The 17,429-nt window shown below is 39.8% G+C and overlaps 1 protein-coding gene across 2 annotated transcripts in view; it reads left to right on the forward strand.

Annotated features, from left to right (window-relative positions):
- MYH15 (myosin heavy chain 15) overlaps positions 1-17,429 on the forward strand; it is a 156,275-nt gene that overhangs the window by 27,692 nt on the left and 111,154 nt on the right. Inside the window, exons 6-13 of one of the 2 annotated variants that reach the window (XM_030801687.1) lie at positions 1,302-1,458; positions 2,099-2,126; positions 3,442-3,535; positions 5,706-5,798; positions 8,393-8,456; positions 9,007-9,102; positions 15,075-15,178; positions 16,343-16,481. In XM_030801687.1, coding sequence (XP_030657547.1) covers positions 1,302-1,458; positions 2,099-2,126; positions 3,442-3,535; positions 5,706-5,798; positions 8,393-8,456; positions 9,007-9,102; positions 15,075-15,178; positions 16,343-16,481 — 775 coding nt within the window. Of the gene's footprint in view, positions 1-1,301; positions 1,459-2,098; positions 2,127-3,441; positions 3,536-5,705; positions 5,799-8,392; positions 8,457-9,006; positions 9,103-15,074; positions 15,179-16,342; positions 16,482-17,429 lie in introns of those variants that run through there. The other variant, XM_030801688.1, reaches the window with a different exon arrangement.

Below are 17,429 nucleotides of genomic sequence, written 5' to 3' on the forward strand. Positions count from 1 at the left end.
GGACCTTATCTTAGCATTTCCCCAATTTTATTTTGTCAACATTCATATGCCTTCCCACAGGTCATCCTTAGTTAAAAGCATGAGGCTTGGAGCCTGACAGACTAGCTACCAGCACTGTCACTTACTAGTTGTTAAGTTTCCTAACTTCTTGAAGTTGCCTTATCTATAAAGTGGGATAACAATGTCTGCCTCTCCATGGGAGCTTGGGGGATTAAATAAAAGAATGTAAGTAAAGCACATAGTTCAATGCATGTCACCTAGTGATTAATGAGTGAGATGATTTCTTCATCATCTTTAAATTGATGATGGTTGGTTGCTCAGGTTCTTTGACTTATTCAAAACCTATGCAGCAGAAACAGTGCTGGGTAGATTAAGCTAAGATGTAGCATCTGGGACCCATGGCCATAGGAGCCATGGCATGCAACCAGCTTTCTCCTCAGCTCTCTGACTTACCATGTAACTGTATTAGTTTCCCTGGGATGCTGTAACAAAATTACCACAAGCTGGGTGGCTTAAAACAACAGAAATTATTCTCTTACAGTGCTGGAGGCCAGAAGTCCAAAATCAAATCCAATCAGCTGGGCTGCACTCCCTCTGGAGGCTCTTGGGGAGAATCCTTCCTTGTCTCTTCCAGCTTCTAGCGGCTCTAGCATTCCTTTTGGTTGTATCACTCCAGTCTCTGCCTCCATTGTCACATCACCTTCTCTTCTGTGTGCCTCTTATAAGAACACAAGTTATTGGATTTAAGACCCACCTGGATGTCATCATCCTGAGACCCTTAACCCGTAATTACATTTGTAAAGACTCTATTTTTTCCAAACAAGATCACATTCACAGGCTCTGGAGAATAGGACATAAACATATCTATTTGGGGGCCACAATTCAACCCCTTCAGTGACTGAGTGACCCACATGAGCTATTCCTTCTCAGTGCCCTAAAAATCAAGCCCCTAATCTTGTTGAGGCAGAGAGTCCCCTCTGGCCTCAAATGCCTGATGGCTGGTTACTGAAATCTCTGCAGTCCTGCCGTTAGGGTCCTCTCTGTCTTCAGAAGCTCCATGTGTGAGACTTGTTAGTAATTACCAGGTCTCCCAGGAGAAAGGTAATCCCAAGTCCTGATGTTACTCTAACCTGGTTCTGTCTCTTCTTGTTAGAAATCCCTTCTCTACATGATTCCAAAAGCTCCCCTCTGAGTTCCTTTATAAGTAATATTTGAGCAAATGTTACTTGACAGTGGAAGAGCTGACAAACCTGGAAGTATTTCTAATCTAGTTTCTGAAATCTTTTCTGATTTTCCCTCAGACATATTCGGGTCTCTTCTGTGTGACCATAAACCCTTACAAATGGCTTCCTGTGTATCAGAAAGAAGTCGTGGCCGCCTACAAAGGGAAGAGGCGATCAGAGGCTCCCCCTCACATCTTTGCTGTTGCCAATAACGCCTTTCAGGACATGCTTCACAGTGAGTAGCTGCCCTACAAAATGAAAAGTAAAAATATCTGATCTACTTTTTCTCTATGTCCTTAAGAGGCACTTAGGCATTGTGAGCAGAGCATGGCCTTTACAGTTAGCTAATCACTTGAAACCTCTGTTTCCTTCTGGATAAAGTGTGGGCGAAATAGTACCTACCTCCTAGGGTTATTGGGCCGATTAGTTTGTACATCAAAGTGAGATAATGCATTTAAAGTGCTGGGCCCAGTGGCTGGCCCAGAGTAAGCCCCCTGTAGATGTTAGCCTTTATTATATAAAGCATCTTCTACAGCGTCTGGCACGAAGAAGTTATTCTATAGATATTATTACACAATGATTCTTAAAAGGCTTAAAATGGCAAGAATCTCAATCATTAGTTGGTTACCATTTGTATGTAGCGCAAAGAAATAGGCCTTTAATTTATATGTTCTTATGACTGGCATACATAGGGGCAAGAGAAAATCGATTTTACTCTGTACCATTTGAGGGGTATGTTTTTCTAACTATAAATGATGCTAATCCTTTCCCTTGTGTCTGATTTTAAATTGTAGCTAGGGAAATTTTGAATAAGTTCATACTAATACATTAACCTCAAATATAAGAATATTCTGGCATTTTTCTTTCTTTTGTAGATCGAGAAAATCAGTCTATACTCTTCACGTAAGTGTTTGCCTTGTTTTTCTTTTTTGGCCTGAAGCAAGTTTCAGTGGAAATAGATACCTCCATTTCACTGGGAATAAAACTTTGATTCGCCATCCTTGAATTAATTGCCCTTTAGATGCAATACATTTGAGGTAAGAAAAAGATACTCAGGAAATTGTCATAGTGCATTAGTCAGTGATGACTCCAAATATGGTGTCAGCTAGTCTGCCTCCCTCATTTTCAGAGATCCTTTAGAAATAGTGCACAAGCTGGTCTTAATTACCTTCTTGAGGATTAAGAGAGCTACACTGTCCCAAACGGTCATCTTCAAAGGCCTCTGGACTGACTAAGCAGAGGGGCTGAACATTCAATAGGTATGCCCATGGAACAGATAGCAAGCAGTTGTGGGCAGCCAGATTGGGACAGGTCAAAGTACGTGAAGCAGTGGAAACTAAAAGATGGTGACATTTAGAGAAATAAGAAAGAGGGTAAAAAGGATAGATGGAAGGGTCACAGTCACAGTGATATCTTACTGTATGTGAATTTTGATGAAAAGAGCCCTGGCCGGCCAGGTAAAGTGTCAGCATGGTGGCTGAGACTCAAGGGGCTGTGAAGTGCTAAAGTCCTTTACCTTCCCATGCAATGATGATGATACCACCTTGTACATTGGGCTCTCCATTGGCTTCAGTTATCCCAAGAGGGATCATAAGGTCTCAAAATTTTAGAGCTAGATGAACAGTTGTAGTTCAGCCTTTCACAGAAAGGATAAACTATTTTCTGGAATTTTGTATAGATAAAGGCAGGCAGGCCTTGATTCTATGATGCTTACATTGAGGAGGCTATAAATTCGCCACTGTGCTCTTCCCACATTACAAAGTTAGCTGGTTGTCAAAGGTGAGGTAAAGCCTAAAGCCCAACTGCCTGGTGAAGTGATCAGTAGCCTTCTTCTGAGAAGAGGGTTGGACTTGGCTGTATGGTAGCCTTCATACATGAAAATCTCTTGAACAGCTGGTAATGAGGAGACTTGTCTAGTTAGAAGAGGTGCTTTCCTGCTGTTTGTTGTTAAGACCACAAGGAACAGGCTTCCTAATATTTACAAAAAGTTGTGATCTTTCTAACTCCAGATTTTTGCTCATGCTGTTTTCCCAGCCTGAAATGTCCTTGCCCTTCTCCCAACCAATTAAATGTCAATATATCCTCAAGTTGCATCTGAAGCTCTACTTTTATGTAAAAGCTTCCCTGCTTGCCATAGCCTATACAATCAAAATTACCTAACTTTCGTTGCATTGATAATCAGAACCAGTTAACTGTGTCACTGAATTTCAAATCACAGAGGAGAATCTGGTGCTGGAAAGACTGTGAACAGCAAACATATTATCCAGTATTTTGCCACCATAACAGCCATGAGTGAATCCAGGAAAAAGCCGGTAAGTGTTTATATGTCTTGGCAGAAAAGATGAGGTGGCCCTATGCACTGTATCATGGAGGCCCTGTCCTGACCACTTTTGGGAAGTAAGGAGGCAACAAGCGCCACAGGACAATTTGCAAATTACAGAAAAGTATTTTTTAAAAATATTTCCTTTGGTCTTTGAGAGGATCATCAAGTGCTCCAAACAATAACATGAAAACATGAATTATGTAATTAATTTCACATCTGCTTAAAGGGGTATTTTCTGGCCTGGTCTTTGTTTGTTGGAACTGTAAGTTAAGTCCTCAAGATTCAAACCATCTTACCTAAAGGCTAGGGTCATCAGTGGCTTGGATATTCCTGAATCCCTTTAGCTACCGTGAGATATCAGATTCCCACAAATATGCACCAATAAAATTTTTCTTCGTTCATGCCTAACTCCTGGATCAAATTCTAAATGCCCAATGGACATACCCCTCAATGTTAATAACATACCACTTTCAGAAAAACTTTGCTTTCCCTATTAAAAAAAAAAAATCCTTGTTCATTTTAGTTTAGTTTACTTTGTTTAGCTCCATTAACATGTTAATGGACGTCATAATAACTTGAGGATAACTAAGACTATAAACATTGGTATGCAAAATAAAATTAGGTAATGCTGAATGGAACTCAAAATCAGTGAGTTATTGAGCTGTTAGACCTCTCATTTTTCTATGTCTGGCATGATTATTTTGCCTTTTTCAATTTGATACTGGATGTTTGCTGTTTTTGCAAAGTAAGAAATATATTAAAATAGCCATCTGACCCAATTTTTAAACTATAGAAGTTTCTTTTCTAACCACTGCATTCCTGAATCTGATTATTGATTTCTTTGGGTATCATTGAACTCTTTTTTTGTTTTGTTTTGTTTTTTTTTTTTTAGACGGAGTCTCGCTCTTTTGCCCAGGCGGGACTGCAGTGGTGCTATCTCGGCTCACTGCAAGCTCCGCCTCCTGGGTTCACGCCATTCTCCTGCCTCAGCCTCCTGAGTAGCTGGGACTACAGGTGCCCGCCACAGCGCCCAGCTAATTTTTTGTATTTTTAGTAGAGACGGGGTTTCACCATGTTAGCCAGGATGGTCTCGATCTCCTGACCTCGCAATCTGCCCGCCTCCGCCTTCAAAGTGCTGGGATTACAGGCATGAGCCACTGCACCCGGCCATCACTGAACTCTTTTATTCACTAGATGTAACTTTGTTTTTAGAAGCATTTTAGATGTTTGTGGGGTTTTTTTGGTGTGCATTAAATGGTTTGGTCTAGCCATTGAGTTTTATGATAATATGTAATACAGTACATAATATATAACACTTCTATGGAAATCCTTGCTCATATATATATAATGTTCTCTAACTTATTTGAAGGACAGTAAACCCATATTACCGAAAAGAGATATAATATTTATAAATCCACAAATTATTGAGTACAGTATACTATATAAGTCCCCCCATAAGATGGGGAATATTATATAGTAGCAGGGATATAAGAAGGGATATAATATTTATAAATCCATAAATTATTAAATACCATATATAATTACCCCCATAAAATGGGTCTTTGAGGCTGACTGGAAAACAACAAAGCCATATAGATATGGTAGATAGGTAGATGATCTGTTTTGGCCTATCAGCCTGAGCACACGTGATTCAAATTCAAGATCAATACTATTAAAAGTCACTACTCATTGTGAACCTCTAGATTACTTAGGAAAAGAAGCAAGCAAAAGTATAGTTTAATAACACCAAGAGTCTGTTGTATTATCCTAGGATAAATTTCCAAGTGCAAAGATCAGATGGGAAGAGAGGAAGATTAATGATGGGGGAAATATATGATATGATGTTTGTCTGGAAATAAGCTCTGGTATGCTTTTCTTTTTTATTTGGTGACCATTTTCTTTTCCCACTCAGGCCAATGCCAACCAAAAAAGAAGCATTGCAAATAAATGAGCTCCCACATATTCATAGGGGTATTGTATATTGTTAGCCTCTGTCATCCAGCTGTTTTTCTGATTTCTCATTCCAAGATAATATAACCAAATTTTGGCCATTGGTTATCAAAGCAAGAATGGGGTTTGACCTGGAGATGGAGGGCTTGCCACATTACAGAATTCTACTAATAGTTTCATCAGCTGTACTTCTCTTGCATGTGTCTCAGGGGGCGTTAGAAGATCAAATCATGCAAGCGAATACTATCTTGGAAGCATTTGGAAATGCTAAAACCCTGAGAAATGACAACTCCTCTCGTTTTGTAAGTAACATGATTTAGCATAATATCAAAGTATTTAATTTGTAAGCAATGGTAAAACTCATATGTAAGCACATAGGTATGAAAAAATTCTAGAACACCAAAGTTGTAAGTCTTTGATTAAAGTCTGTAATGTTAGATTTCTCAAAAAAATTTACCATCTATATCATTAAGACAATTAAATTTTTATAAATAAATATGCATCTGAGGAGTTTCTATTTGGTCAATTTCAAGAAAAAAGCATTTATCTTAATAGTTTCAAATTCCACTCCCAGTAGAGAAGCTCATCCAAAAAATTATAACAATGTTTTATATTTTATTATGTTTTACATATTTGAAATATTTTTTCCTTCATGATTTCCTAAACCCCTTATAACAAGTCAATTTAGTAGGCACTTCCTAATTCACTTACTACAATTACTGTTTGTACTATTGCCTGTGGCCTCCTTACCCCTGCATATTTTTCACTGGAGACATTTTGGGGGGCTAGGGAGAAAGTATTTTTAAGTAGCTTTTGATGACTAGAACTACCATGAAAGAGGAAGAATTTGGATTTCTAAACCTAGTTTAACAAATCCATATTATGCCAAGAATGAGTAGCAGGGAGCCACTGTATAATTTACAAGAAAATTTGCAGAAGGCTTCCTGTTTGAGTCTCTGGGCATAATTAAATAATAACCTCATGCTGATTTGGCTAGTTTCCATCCAAAGCCTTAGAGCTGCTCTGTCCACATTTAGATGAGCTTACAGTGTCTGGCTGGTCATAGCAGGTGCTAATACTGGTTCATAAAACAACCGGTAGATTTGGGATTTGTTAGAATGCTAAAGGACTTTCTGCTGAAATATGAAAGATAGAAAGCTGGGGAAAAAGCAAGGGAGGAAAAAGGAAGGAATAGAGGGATGGAAAAAGAACATTTTAAAAAAGGAAAGAAGAAAGACAAGGAAAAAAATAAAAGGAAGAAAGGGAAGAACATCAGGTAAAAAGAAAGATAGCCAGGTGTGGTGGCTCACGCCTGTAACCCTAGCACTTTGGGAGGCTGAAGTGGGTGGATCACTTGAGCCCCGAAGTTCAAGATCAGCCTGGATAACACAGTGAGACTTTGTTTCTACTAAAAATAAAAATATTAGCCTGGAGTGGTGGTGTGCACCTGTAGTCCCAGTTACTCGAGTGGCTGAGGCTGGAGGATGGCTTCAACCCAGGTGTTTGAGGCCGCACTGAGCTATGATGATACCACTACACTCCTGCTGGGCAACAGAGTAGGAACTTGCCTTAAAGAAAAGAAAGCAATTGAAAGAGAACAGAAAGGAGAGAAAAGTTGGAAAGATAGAAGGAAAGCAGTAGAGGAGAAAAATAAACATGAAGATGGATAAATGGAAGGAAAGAAAGAAGAGAGAAGGAAAATGAAAAAGGAGTTCAGAAAAATCAAGAAATCTGGGTTAAAATTTTCAATTAATACTAAATAGGTATGTATATGTATACTTCTGTATATGTGTATGTGCACACATACATATGTACCTGCATGTTTGTGTGTATGGGTATATATACATGTGTGTTTGTGTGTGTGACTTCCACTGTCCTACATATTTTAATGTACTAGTTCGATCCCCCTGTACAGAGCCACTCACCTCTTCTTGCCAGGCTGCTGTCCTGCCCTGATGCCTTCCTGGCATGGGCAAACCTCCACCAGGCTATCTTCCTCCCTGTTCCAGCATCCTCATCCCACAGACTCTAGCTGCCACCAGATGGTGCCACCTCCTCAGCTGCATCTGGCATTCTGACATGGGCACTGGCACCTCTGGACAGCATTTCTGCCCCTCTAGATCCTGCCTTATGACTTTTCACTGACAAGGAAGAAACGGTGTACATCTATTATTTATGCCAAGGTGTGCTATGAAACATGAATTAGATCACATCACTCCTCTGCTTAAAACCTTACAATGTCTCCCAAGCACACATAAAATAAAACCCTACCCTTTCCCGTGTTCTACATGGCGTACGTGATATGGAGTTTGTCTACCTCTTCGACTCCATTTTATGCCCCCCCTTTCTCTGACTTTCTAAATTCAAGGATATTGGCTTTTCTTGTGATTTTATGTCAGAGCTGTTGCAGTAGCTGCTTATCCACTAGACTATAAGATTCATGAGGGTAGGGACCATGTCCATTTTTCTTGCATGGTATCTCCAGTGCCTAGAAGGTTACCCGGATCTTAGTAGATGCTCAATGAATGTTCGTTGCATGAATAAACAAATATGCTGAGGAAATATTTTTCTCATCTTTAGATAAGAACAGTGAGGCCCAGAGAGATTTCACAATGCCCACAAGAATACACAGGTAGCAATCAGCAGATTCGGGGCTACAAGCCAGAACCACTGCTAGTCCTGACAATCATTCTGGCTTCCTCCAGATATTAGCTGGTGCTATCTCATCTCAAACCCACATTGCATTTTTCTCTTCTTTCCTTTTCTTTCTTTCTTTCTTTTTTTTTTTTTGTTTTTTACTTTTGGAGACGTGGTCATTTTGAGAGTTATATATAATGAAGCCATTGCAAGTGCTTGGCAAGTGTGAATAGGAAACTGTGTTCTGTGTCCACACTAGGGCAAATTCATCAGGATGCACTTTGGTGCCAGAGGCATGCTGTCATCTGTGGACACTGATGTCTGTAAGTAGTCATTGCACTATCTGAACACTTTTTTCTTTTCTTCCCTTCCTTCCCTTCCCTCCCTCCCTCCCTCCCTCCCTCCCTCCCTCCCTCCCTCCCTTCCTTCCTTCTTTCCTTCCTTCCTTTCTTTTCTTCTTTCTTTCATTTTCTCTCTCTCGTTCTTTTTCTCCCTTCCTTCCTTCTTTTCTTTTCTTTCTTGACAAGGTCTTACTCTGTTGTTCAGGCTGGAGTGCCTTGGCATGATCATGGCTCACTGCAGCCTCGAACTCCTGGGATCAAGCAATCCTCTACCTCAGCCTCTCAAGTAGCTGCAGCTACAGGCATGTGCCACCATGCCCAGCTAATTTTAAAATTTTTTCTTTGTGGAAATGGGGTCTCACTATATTGCACAGGCTGTTTTCAAACTCCTGGCCTCAAGTGATCCTCCTGCCTCGGCCTCCCAAAATACTGGGATTACAGTTGTGAGCCGCTGCACTCAGCCTGATTACTTTTCTTCTACATTTTGCAAGAATGCCTAAGTGTGAATTTTTATTCATTTCTCATCATCCAGATTTGCTTGAAAAGTCCAGGGTGATTTTCCAGCAGGCTGGAGAGAGGAACTACCACATATTCTATCAAATTCTATCTGGACAAAAAGAGCTTCATGGTAAGTGTTGGATTCTGGAGCTTAGGGTTATTCCAAAACAAGAAAAATAAGTCATATTTGGGGGATGAAAAAGTGTTATTCGGTAAGTTTCTTAGCCTATTTAGACCTCAGTATATTCATCCTTAAAACTTAGGGAATGAACCAATTATAGAACTAGTATTGTATAATTTCATATGGACAGACAGTAAATGGCAACACTTCTTTTTCAATTTGGTAGCAAAAGGAAGCAGAGTATTTGGAAGTGGGTAGGATGCCCAGCAGAGGTGAGTGAGAGTGTGTGTGTGTGTGTCTGTGTCTGTGTGTGTGTGTAAAAGCATTAATTTAAGGCCTTAACTAGAGCTACATGGGTGGTATAGATAAGAGACCAGGGGAGGGAGATAGCATCATAGTGTGTGGTGGTCAATGGGAGTTTCCTCTCTTTTATCTTTTTTAGTAGAGATGGGGTTTCACCATGTTGGCCAGGCTGGTCTCAAACTCCTGGCCTCAAGAAATCCTCCCACCTTGGCCTCCCAAAGTGCTGGGATTACAGGTGTGAACCACCGTGTCTGGCTCAGGGAGTTTTATAAAGAAGGAGAATTTAGATTGGGATATGAAGAATGGGAAGGGAATTCAGTCAGACAAAGTGAAGAGTGGAGTCTACTTCTGGTAGGAGGAAGAGCGTACATGATGTCAGGAAAGGGCAAAGCAGGAGCAGGGAACAGAGAGACCAGCTTGACTAAAGGAAAAGGTTTGCATAGAGGAATAGTGATTTTATTCTGATGGTTTCTGAACTCAGGGAGTTGGCAGAGCAAGTGTGTCAGTGTGTTGTGGGGGTGAGGCAATAGGAGGTCATGATTTCTTGAGGGCAGTGTTTGGGACAGTTGAGCTGGTAATGGGCAGGATGGTGTGGAGGCAGAGACTTGGATGGAAGGGATTGCAAATGTTCCAGTATGACATGACAAGGCAGTGATTTAAGAGAGTGTCTGGGAATGGAAGGGTGGGGGAAAAGGGATAGATGCATGGAAGAATAGACAGGTCTTGGTGGTGACTGAATGTAAGAGTGAGGAAGAGTGATGAGTCAAAAATATCCTCAAGTTTTGTGATTTGATTAGGAGAATGATAGTGCCATAAACATAAAATAAGAAAAAAGAATGTGGAATAAGGGAATGAATTTCATGTATTTATTCAACAAATATTTATTATGGAGCTGCTATGTGTACACCAGGCACTGCTTTTTAATCATGGGGGATACAGTGGTGAACAAGGTAGACAGGCCTCTGCCCTTGTGAGCTTATAGTCTAGTATGGAAGACAGGCAACAAATGAGTAAAGAATATATGATCTAGGCTGGGTGTGGTGACTCATACCTGTAATCCCAGCACTTTGGGAGACTGAGGCAGATGGATTGCTTGAGGTCAGGGGTTTGAGAACAGCCTGGCTAACATGGTAAAACCCAGTCTCTACGAAAAATACAAAACTTAGCCAGGCATGGTGGCAGGTGCTCGTAATTCTGGCTACTCAGGAGGCTGAGGCAGGAGAATCACTTGTACCCAGGAGGTAGCGGTTACAGTGAGCAGAGAATGTGCCACTGCACTTTAGCCTGGGCGACAGAGTGAGCCTCTGTCTAAAAAAAGAAAAAAAAAAAAACCATGATCTAATTTCTTTGTAGGTTATACGGCAGGTCTATAAAGAACAATAAAGTACAGTGAGGGGACAGAAAGAAATGGGGTTTGGTAGGGTTGTGGATAGTTCTATTTTAGATGAAATTGTCAGGGAATTTCTCTGAAAAGACAACATTTTTTGCAGACACCTCAATGAATACGGGAGCAAGTAGGCAAAGATTTCCAGGAATAAAATCCCAGGAGGAGGGAACAATGAGTGCAAAGGTCCTGAGGCAGGAATGCATTTGATTTATTCTTGAAATAGCAAAATGGCCACTGTGGGTGGTAGAGTAGAGAGGGTAATGTAAGGTAAAATAGGCAGGGGCCAGACCATGCAGTGCATTGCAGGCCATGGTAGACAGTTTAAAGTGGCATAGGAAGTCATTGGAAGGGGAGAATGGCACGCTGATTTGATTTCCAAGGTATTGCATTTGAGGTAAGCCTTTGAGGACAACAATGCTCCCACAGAAGTGGATGTAGGATAAGATTACAGATCCAAGCTAGCAAACTGATGGGAACAATTTTCCCAGTCCATTATGCTTAGACTAAGTATGGTATAAATCTAGCAGTGTTTTGACTACTTGGTTTTTAAAGTACCCTTACGAAATGGGGAAAGCTCTGCAAACGAGACAATTATTTTTGCCATAGATTTAATTGGTGTTATGTAAGCAGCATGTATTCTCCTCCCCACCTTCTCTCCACCTCAACTTGGAACAGGATTTTTTTTGGTCTTCCATTGATTAGCCCTATCAAATCTAACACTCTTGACATGTGTTTCTGGATGGTATAGGGCAACTGACACATACGATCTAATGTGGGTACCAGCAGAGACGGCAAGATTATTTTCAGAGCATCTCTGTTTACTAGTAGAAACATCTGATGCCTTTGGGTTGCTATGGAATATGCATGCTTATCCTGAATTCATTTATCTTCTTCGGTCTTTGGGGGTTGCTGAGATTGATTACTGTGCAAAGTCTGACATCTGGTGGTCCAAATTGGGTATTGTCAGTCTACCTGTTTTAGCACCCATTGTCCTTTTGGGGGACATTTTAAAAGATGATCTGGAACTCTTACCATCTATATTTGCTAAAGAAGAGCTTCAGAGTATCCTGAGGCTTAACACAAGAGAGCATATCTTAACAATATGAGGATGATGTCCACATATCCTGAAATATGAGGATTTGTCCATACTACAAAAGAACTGGGTATGGAAATCACAGCAGAGAGGCTGACCACCCACTGAAGGAGCGAAGGAAATGAGGTGACATGTTACCTCAGAGCCAGCCCCTATTTGACCTCTACATGGCCATGAGCACCCCTTCACCCCTTTGCTCTCAATTATATCTGACCCTTGTTCCAGGCATAGCTAAGGCTCATTTCTTCAGTTCTTTTGGACAGGGCTCATTCAAAATCCTTAGTTCTCACTGCCATCTGTATAGCTTGGTCCTACATATATTTTCCCTTTTCTCCTCTTTTTCTTTTGACTTTTTTTCTTTCTATTTATTTATTGTATCTATTCTTGCTATTCAACTAGTGTATAAATTCCAGGAGTGATGGCAAGTGACCAAGAGGTCCTTCCGTCCTGGAATCCTTGACATTTGGCCTCATACCCTGTGTATTCACTTCATAAAGTATACAAAAATCATGCATCATCAAGAGAGAATCTACTGGATGAACGGGAAAAAATATGTGCAAACTGTACATCTGATAAGGGGTTAATATCTAAAATATATGAAGAACTCAACTCAATAGCAAGAAAACAACTGGATTAAAAAATGGATAAAGGACCTGACAGACATTTCTCCGAAGAAGACATCCAAATGGCCAACAGGTCTATGAGAAAAGGCTCAACGTCAATAATCATCAGGGAAATGCAAAGCAAAAACCATAATGAGATACTGTCTTACTATCAGAAGACAAGAGATAACAAATGTTGGCAAGGGTGTGAAAAAAAGGGAACCCTTGTTCACTGTTGAGTCAACTGCAAATTACTACAGCCATTATGAAAAATGGTATGAAAGTCACTCAGAAAACTACAAACAGAACTACCATATGATCCAGTCATCTCACTACTGGGAATACATCCAAGGGAAATGAACCCAGTATCCTGAAGAGGTATCTGTACTTCCATGTTCATTGCAGCATTGTTCACAATTGCCAAGATAGAGAAACAACCTAAGTGTCCATGAAGGATGACTGGATAAAGAAAATGTGGTATACATACACAATAGGATACTATTAGCCTTAAAAAAAAGAAAGAAATCTTGGCTGGGCATGGTAGCTCATGACTGTAATCCCAGCACTTTGGGAGGCCCAGGAGGGAGGATTGCTTGAGCCCAGGAGTTCAAGGTCAGCCTGGGCAACATAGCAAGACCCTGTTTCTACAAAAAATTTAAAAATTAGTTGAGCATGGTGGCATGCACCTGTGGTCTCAGCTATTAGGGAGGCTGAGGTGGGAAGATCACTTGAGCCTGGGAGATTGAGGCTTCAGTGAGCTGTGATCATGCCACTGCACCTTAGCTTGGGTGACAGAGTGAGACCCTGCCTCAAAAAAAAAAAAAGAAAATCTTGTTATTTTTGTCAAGTATGGCAACATGAATGAACCTGAAGGACATTATGCTAAATGAAATAAAGCAGGGAGAGAAAGACAAATACCACATGATCTCACCCATGTAGAATCTAAAAATGTTGAATAAGTTCAGAAGATCTATTGTACAACATAGTGATTATAGTTAATAACAACATATTATATACTTGAAATGGCTAACAGAGTAGATTTTAAATATTCTCACCACAAAAAAAAAGTATGTGAAATGACAGATAAATTACTTCACTGGAAGAAGCCATTCCACAATGTATACATGTATCAAAACATCATGTTGTACACCATAAATATATACAATTTTAAATTGTCAATTTAAAAAATAAAAATCATTTCAAAAACAAGTACTGTAAAAATTTTTACAGGATATTTTTATTAAAATACATATATTCACCTTCTGCTGGATTTAAGCTAGGCCAATTTTATTTTTAAAGTTTTATAAAACAAATTTATTGAAGCACTTTTCACCTAAAGTACACTGCACGTGTTTTAAGTATATAACGGGTAAATGTTAACATATATATGAGTGTGTATGAAAGTGTCACCACAATCAACATAATGCATGTATACTTTCAAAAGTGTCCTTGGATCTTTTATAATACCTCCCTCCTGTCCCTTCTCACTCATTGGAGCCCTCCTTTCCCAGCCCCAGTCCCTAAGTAACCACTAATATGCTTTCTGTCACCATAGATTAGTTTGCATTTTCTAGAATGTTTAAAGACAAAATCATAGAGTGTATATTCTTCTTGTCAGGCTTATTTCACCCAGCATAATTATTTTGAAATTCTTCCATGTTCTAGCACGTATTTATAGCGCATTCCTTTGTTTGCTGAATAATAATCCACTGTATGGATATACAACAGTTTGTTAACCCATTCAACTGCAGATGGTTATTTGACTTGTTTTCTAACAAAACTGCTATGAACATTTATGTAGCCCAATTTCTTTGTTTCTGAGATTTGGAGTTCAAGATGACCAATTTTCACTTCATTGAGCAATAAATAGAAAAATAAGATCAGCTCAAAAAAACTTCACTGGGAGCAAATGTTGGACAGTGAAAGGTTAATGTGATTCTGCCAAGTCAGCTGATGATGCGCATCTGACAGCCTGCCTCTGCTTCAGCCTGGATTATGTTTCCTGACTAAGTGAATCATGTCAGGACTCTTAGACATATCAGGGTGCAGCACTGAACACAGCAGCTGATTTATGGATCCCTTGAAAGACAGACTCAGCTCCCTAATAGCGAGGATGTGATATGACAGGGTTGCCCTGCTAATGTTCCCTGGGCGCTGACCCCAGGGTCTGGCTGCTTCCTAGCTTTTGAAGCTCAGGTCTGTTCTACTTATAATTTTACAAATACTTTTGTCCTCCAGCCCTCAGTCATAAATCTAGGCCAAATTCCTGTTTTCTAAGTTTTGTCAACACACATTATCTGTGTTTTTGTTGTTGTTGTTGTTGTTTGTTTGTTTGTTTTTACACCAATTGAAACTGCTGCAATTGAATCTGCTTTTTGAATTTGCCAGTCTGTCTTCTCTTGGGAGGCATTAACACATGACTGACAAGTTAATAGAAGGCAAACATTGATTGTAGAAGTTTGGGTCTAAAATATGGATTTTATTTTGGCTTGTTTACAAGTATGATATAAACTGTAAACTGTGAATATTGACCAATTATTTTCTAAGGCCTTGCGGATTTCTTTAAGCTGTTTAATGAATGGTTTTCCCACTCTAGACATGCTCCTGGTATCTGCAAATCCCTCAGACTTCCACTTTTGCTCCTGTGGAACAGTTACTGTGGAGAGCTTGGATGATGCTGAAGAATTGCTGGCCACAGAAGTAAGGCTTGTTGGTTGTCAAAGCAAAATCTGGTAATGGCAATGAGAAATGAAAGACAGAATCTTAGAGTTATGTTCTTAGGGACCCGGAGAAGTGGTCTTGCTTCCGTAGGGGTGTAGGGCTGCTTCTGTCCAAAGTTTACTTATTTAGGAGAAAACTGCACATTGTCAATATAGTAACTTTGGAAGCTATGAAAAAGTAGAAAGATATTTCAACTCAATGGCAAACATCTCTTTTATTTGGTGTATATCTTTACAGTTTTTATTCTGTTTTTATCTATTTGCAGCTGCTTTTGTATGGTCATGTTAGTGTTTTTTACCAAAAGACTGTAATTATGCTGCATAGACACTTGGCATATAGAATTTGCTTTCTCAGTTTAATCGTTTAAGCATTTCAAGTATCGTTAGGAACTCTTCATAAACATTTAAGTGGATACTTAAGATTTTATCAGGCATTTGTCCTGTTGTTTATTGAGCTATTCTAGTGTTAGACTCAAGTTTTTTTTCACTCCCACTGAGGTGAATATCTCTGTAGCTAAAGACTTTTTCTGTATATCAGATTCACCTTATGCTAGATTCTTAGAAGTGAAAATACTAAGGATTATGAGTTTTTTTATAGTCTCTTGGTACATATTCTAAATTAACCACTAGAAAGATTGTACCAATTTTTTCCCTCCTGGGGTGTATGAGAATGCATATCTTGTGCAGTGGATTCTTAGGATGCGATTTTATGGTGAGGTGGCTTTTCTTAAACATTTCTTTTCACCAGTCTTTGAAATGTGTCTCATCTGGAATAAAGTTAGAACATATGGGATCACAGAAACAAGCAACTCAGCAGATATGGTGCTTTCTGCCATAACCACGAAAGGCAAAATAATTGACCTCATATAGCTAGTTAGTGATCTGTTGCTGGAAGGAACAAGAGAGAGGCAGGGCATTGAAGGAAAGTTCTAAAAGTTCTTGTGCCTTCCTAATTCTCTTTTAAAGGGATGAGCAAGACTGCAGGTGACCAAGTGCCAACAGGGCTGATTTGCAATTGCTTTGAACAGAGCTGTCTGTCTCATTCCCTTCAGCCCACAGCCCGAGGTGTAACACAGCGGGGGTGAGGTGCTCACTGTCGCCATTAGGCAAATGAAGACAGGGCCATCTGTTTCTCTTTTTACAGCAAGCCATGGACATCTTGGGCTTTCTTCCTGATGAGAAGTATGGATGCTATAAACTCACTGGAGCCATCATGCACTTTGGAAACATGAAATTTAAACAGAAACCTAGAGAAGAGCAACTGGAAGCAGATGGCACAGAAAGTAAGAATTACTTTGAAGATATGGTATATACTTCAAATCCCTGGGCCCAAGCCTGCTCCCCTTTTCCTTGCAGTTAACTTCATCTCTTGCTTAAAATTAATCAATAGTGTCTCCCTTGATTGCTGTTCTTCAAAAATGGTTCTGTCAACTACCGTTCTAATGTAGAATCCTCCTATCACAGAATAAGAAGCACTCCTCAATAATTATTGATGATCCAGTCAGTTTGCTAAACTTGGGTGAAAGAGAATTAAGACATAGTATGCCTTTAGCACACAGATTATTGAGAACAATGAGAGAAAGGAACAAATTATGGCCGGACACCGTGGCTCACGCTTGTAATCCCAGCACTTTGGGAGGCCGAGGCGGGTGGATCACTTGAGGCCAGGAGTTCAAGACCAGCCTGGCCAATATAGCGAAACCCTGTCTCTACTAAAAATACAAAAAATTGGCCGGGCATTGTTGCGCACGCCTATAATCCCAGCTACTTGGGAGGCTGAGGCATGAGAATCGCTGGAACCTGGGGAGGCAGAGCTTGCAGTGAGCCGAGATAGCTCCACTGCACTTCAGCCTGGGTGACAGAGCAAGACTCAGTCTCAAAAAAATAAAATAAAATAAAAATATAAAAATAAGGAGCAAATTATGATAAAATGTATTAAGTGACATAATGGAGATGTGAACTACGGCCCTTGGAATTCCAGTGGGAAGTAACTAACTCACAGGGGTGAGACCAGGAGGCTTTATTTCCCCTTGTTTCTTCACATTTAAAAAAACTATACTCTTATCTGCTTACCAAAAATATTTGAGGCACCTTACAATGAATGATCTGTCTAGAATGATCATTAAAATAAATCCTCACAATTATGAAAAGAAGAAAGCATAGTTATTATTACATTTAATATTAAAATTCCTTACAACTGAGACAAAAAGAGAAAACCCATTCTTTCAAAG

Source organism: Nomascus leucogenys, chromosome 21 (assembly GCF_006542625.1).
Source record: "Nomascus leucogenys isolate Asia chromosome 21, Asia_NLE_v1, whole genome shotgun sequence".
Classification (NCBI taxonomy): domain Eukaryota; kingdom Metazoa; phylum Chordata; class Mammalia; order Primates; family Hylobatidae; genus Nomascus; species Nomascus leucogenys.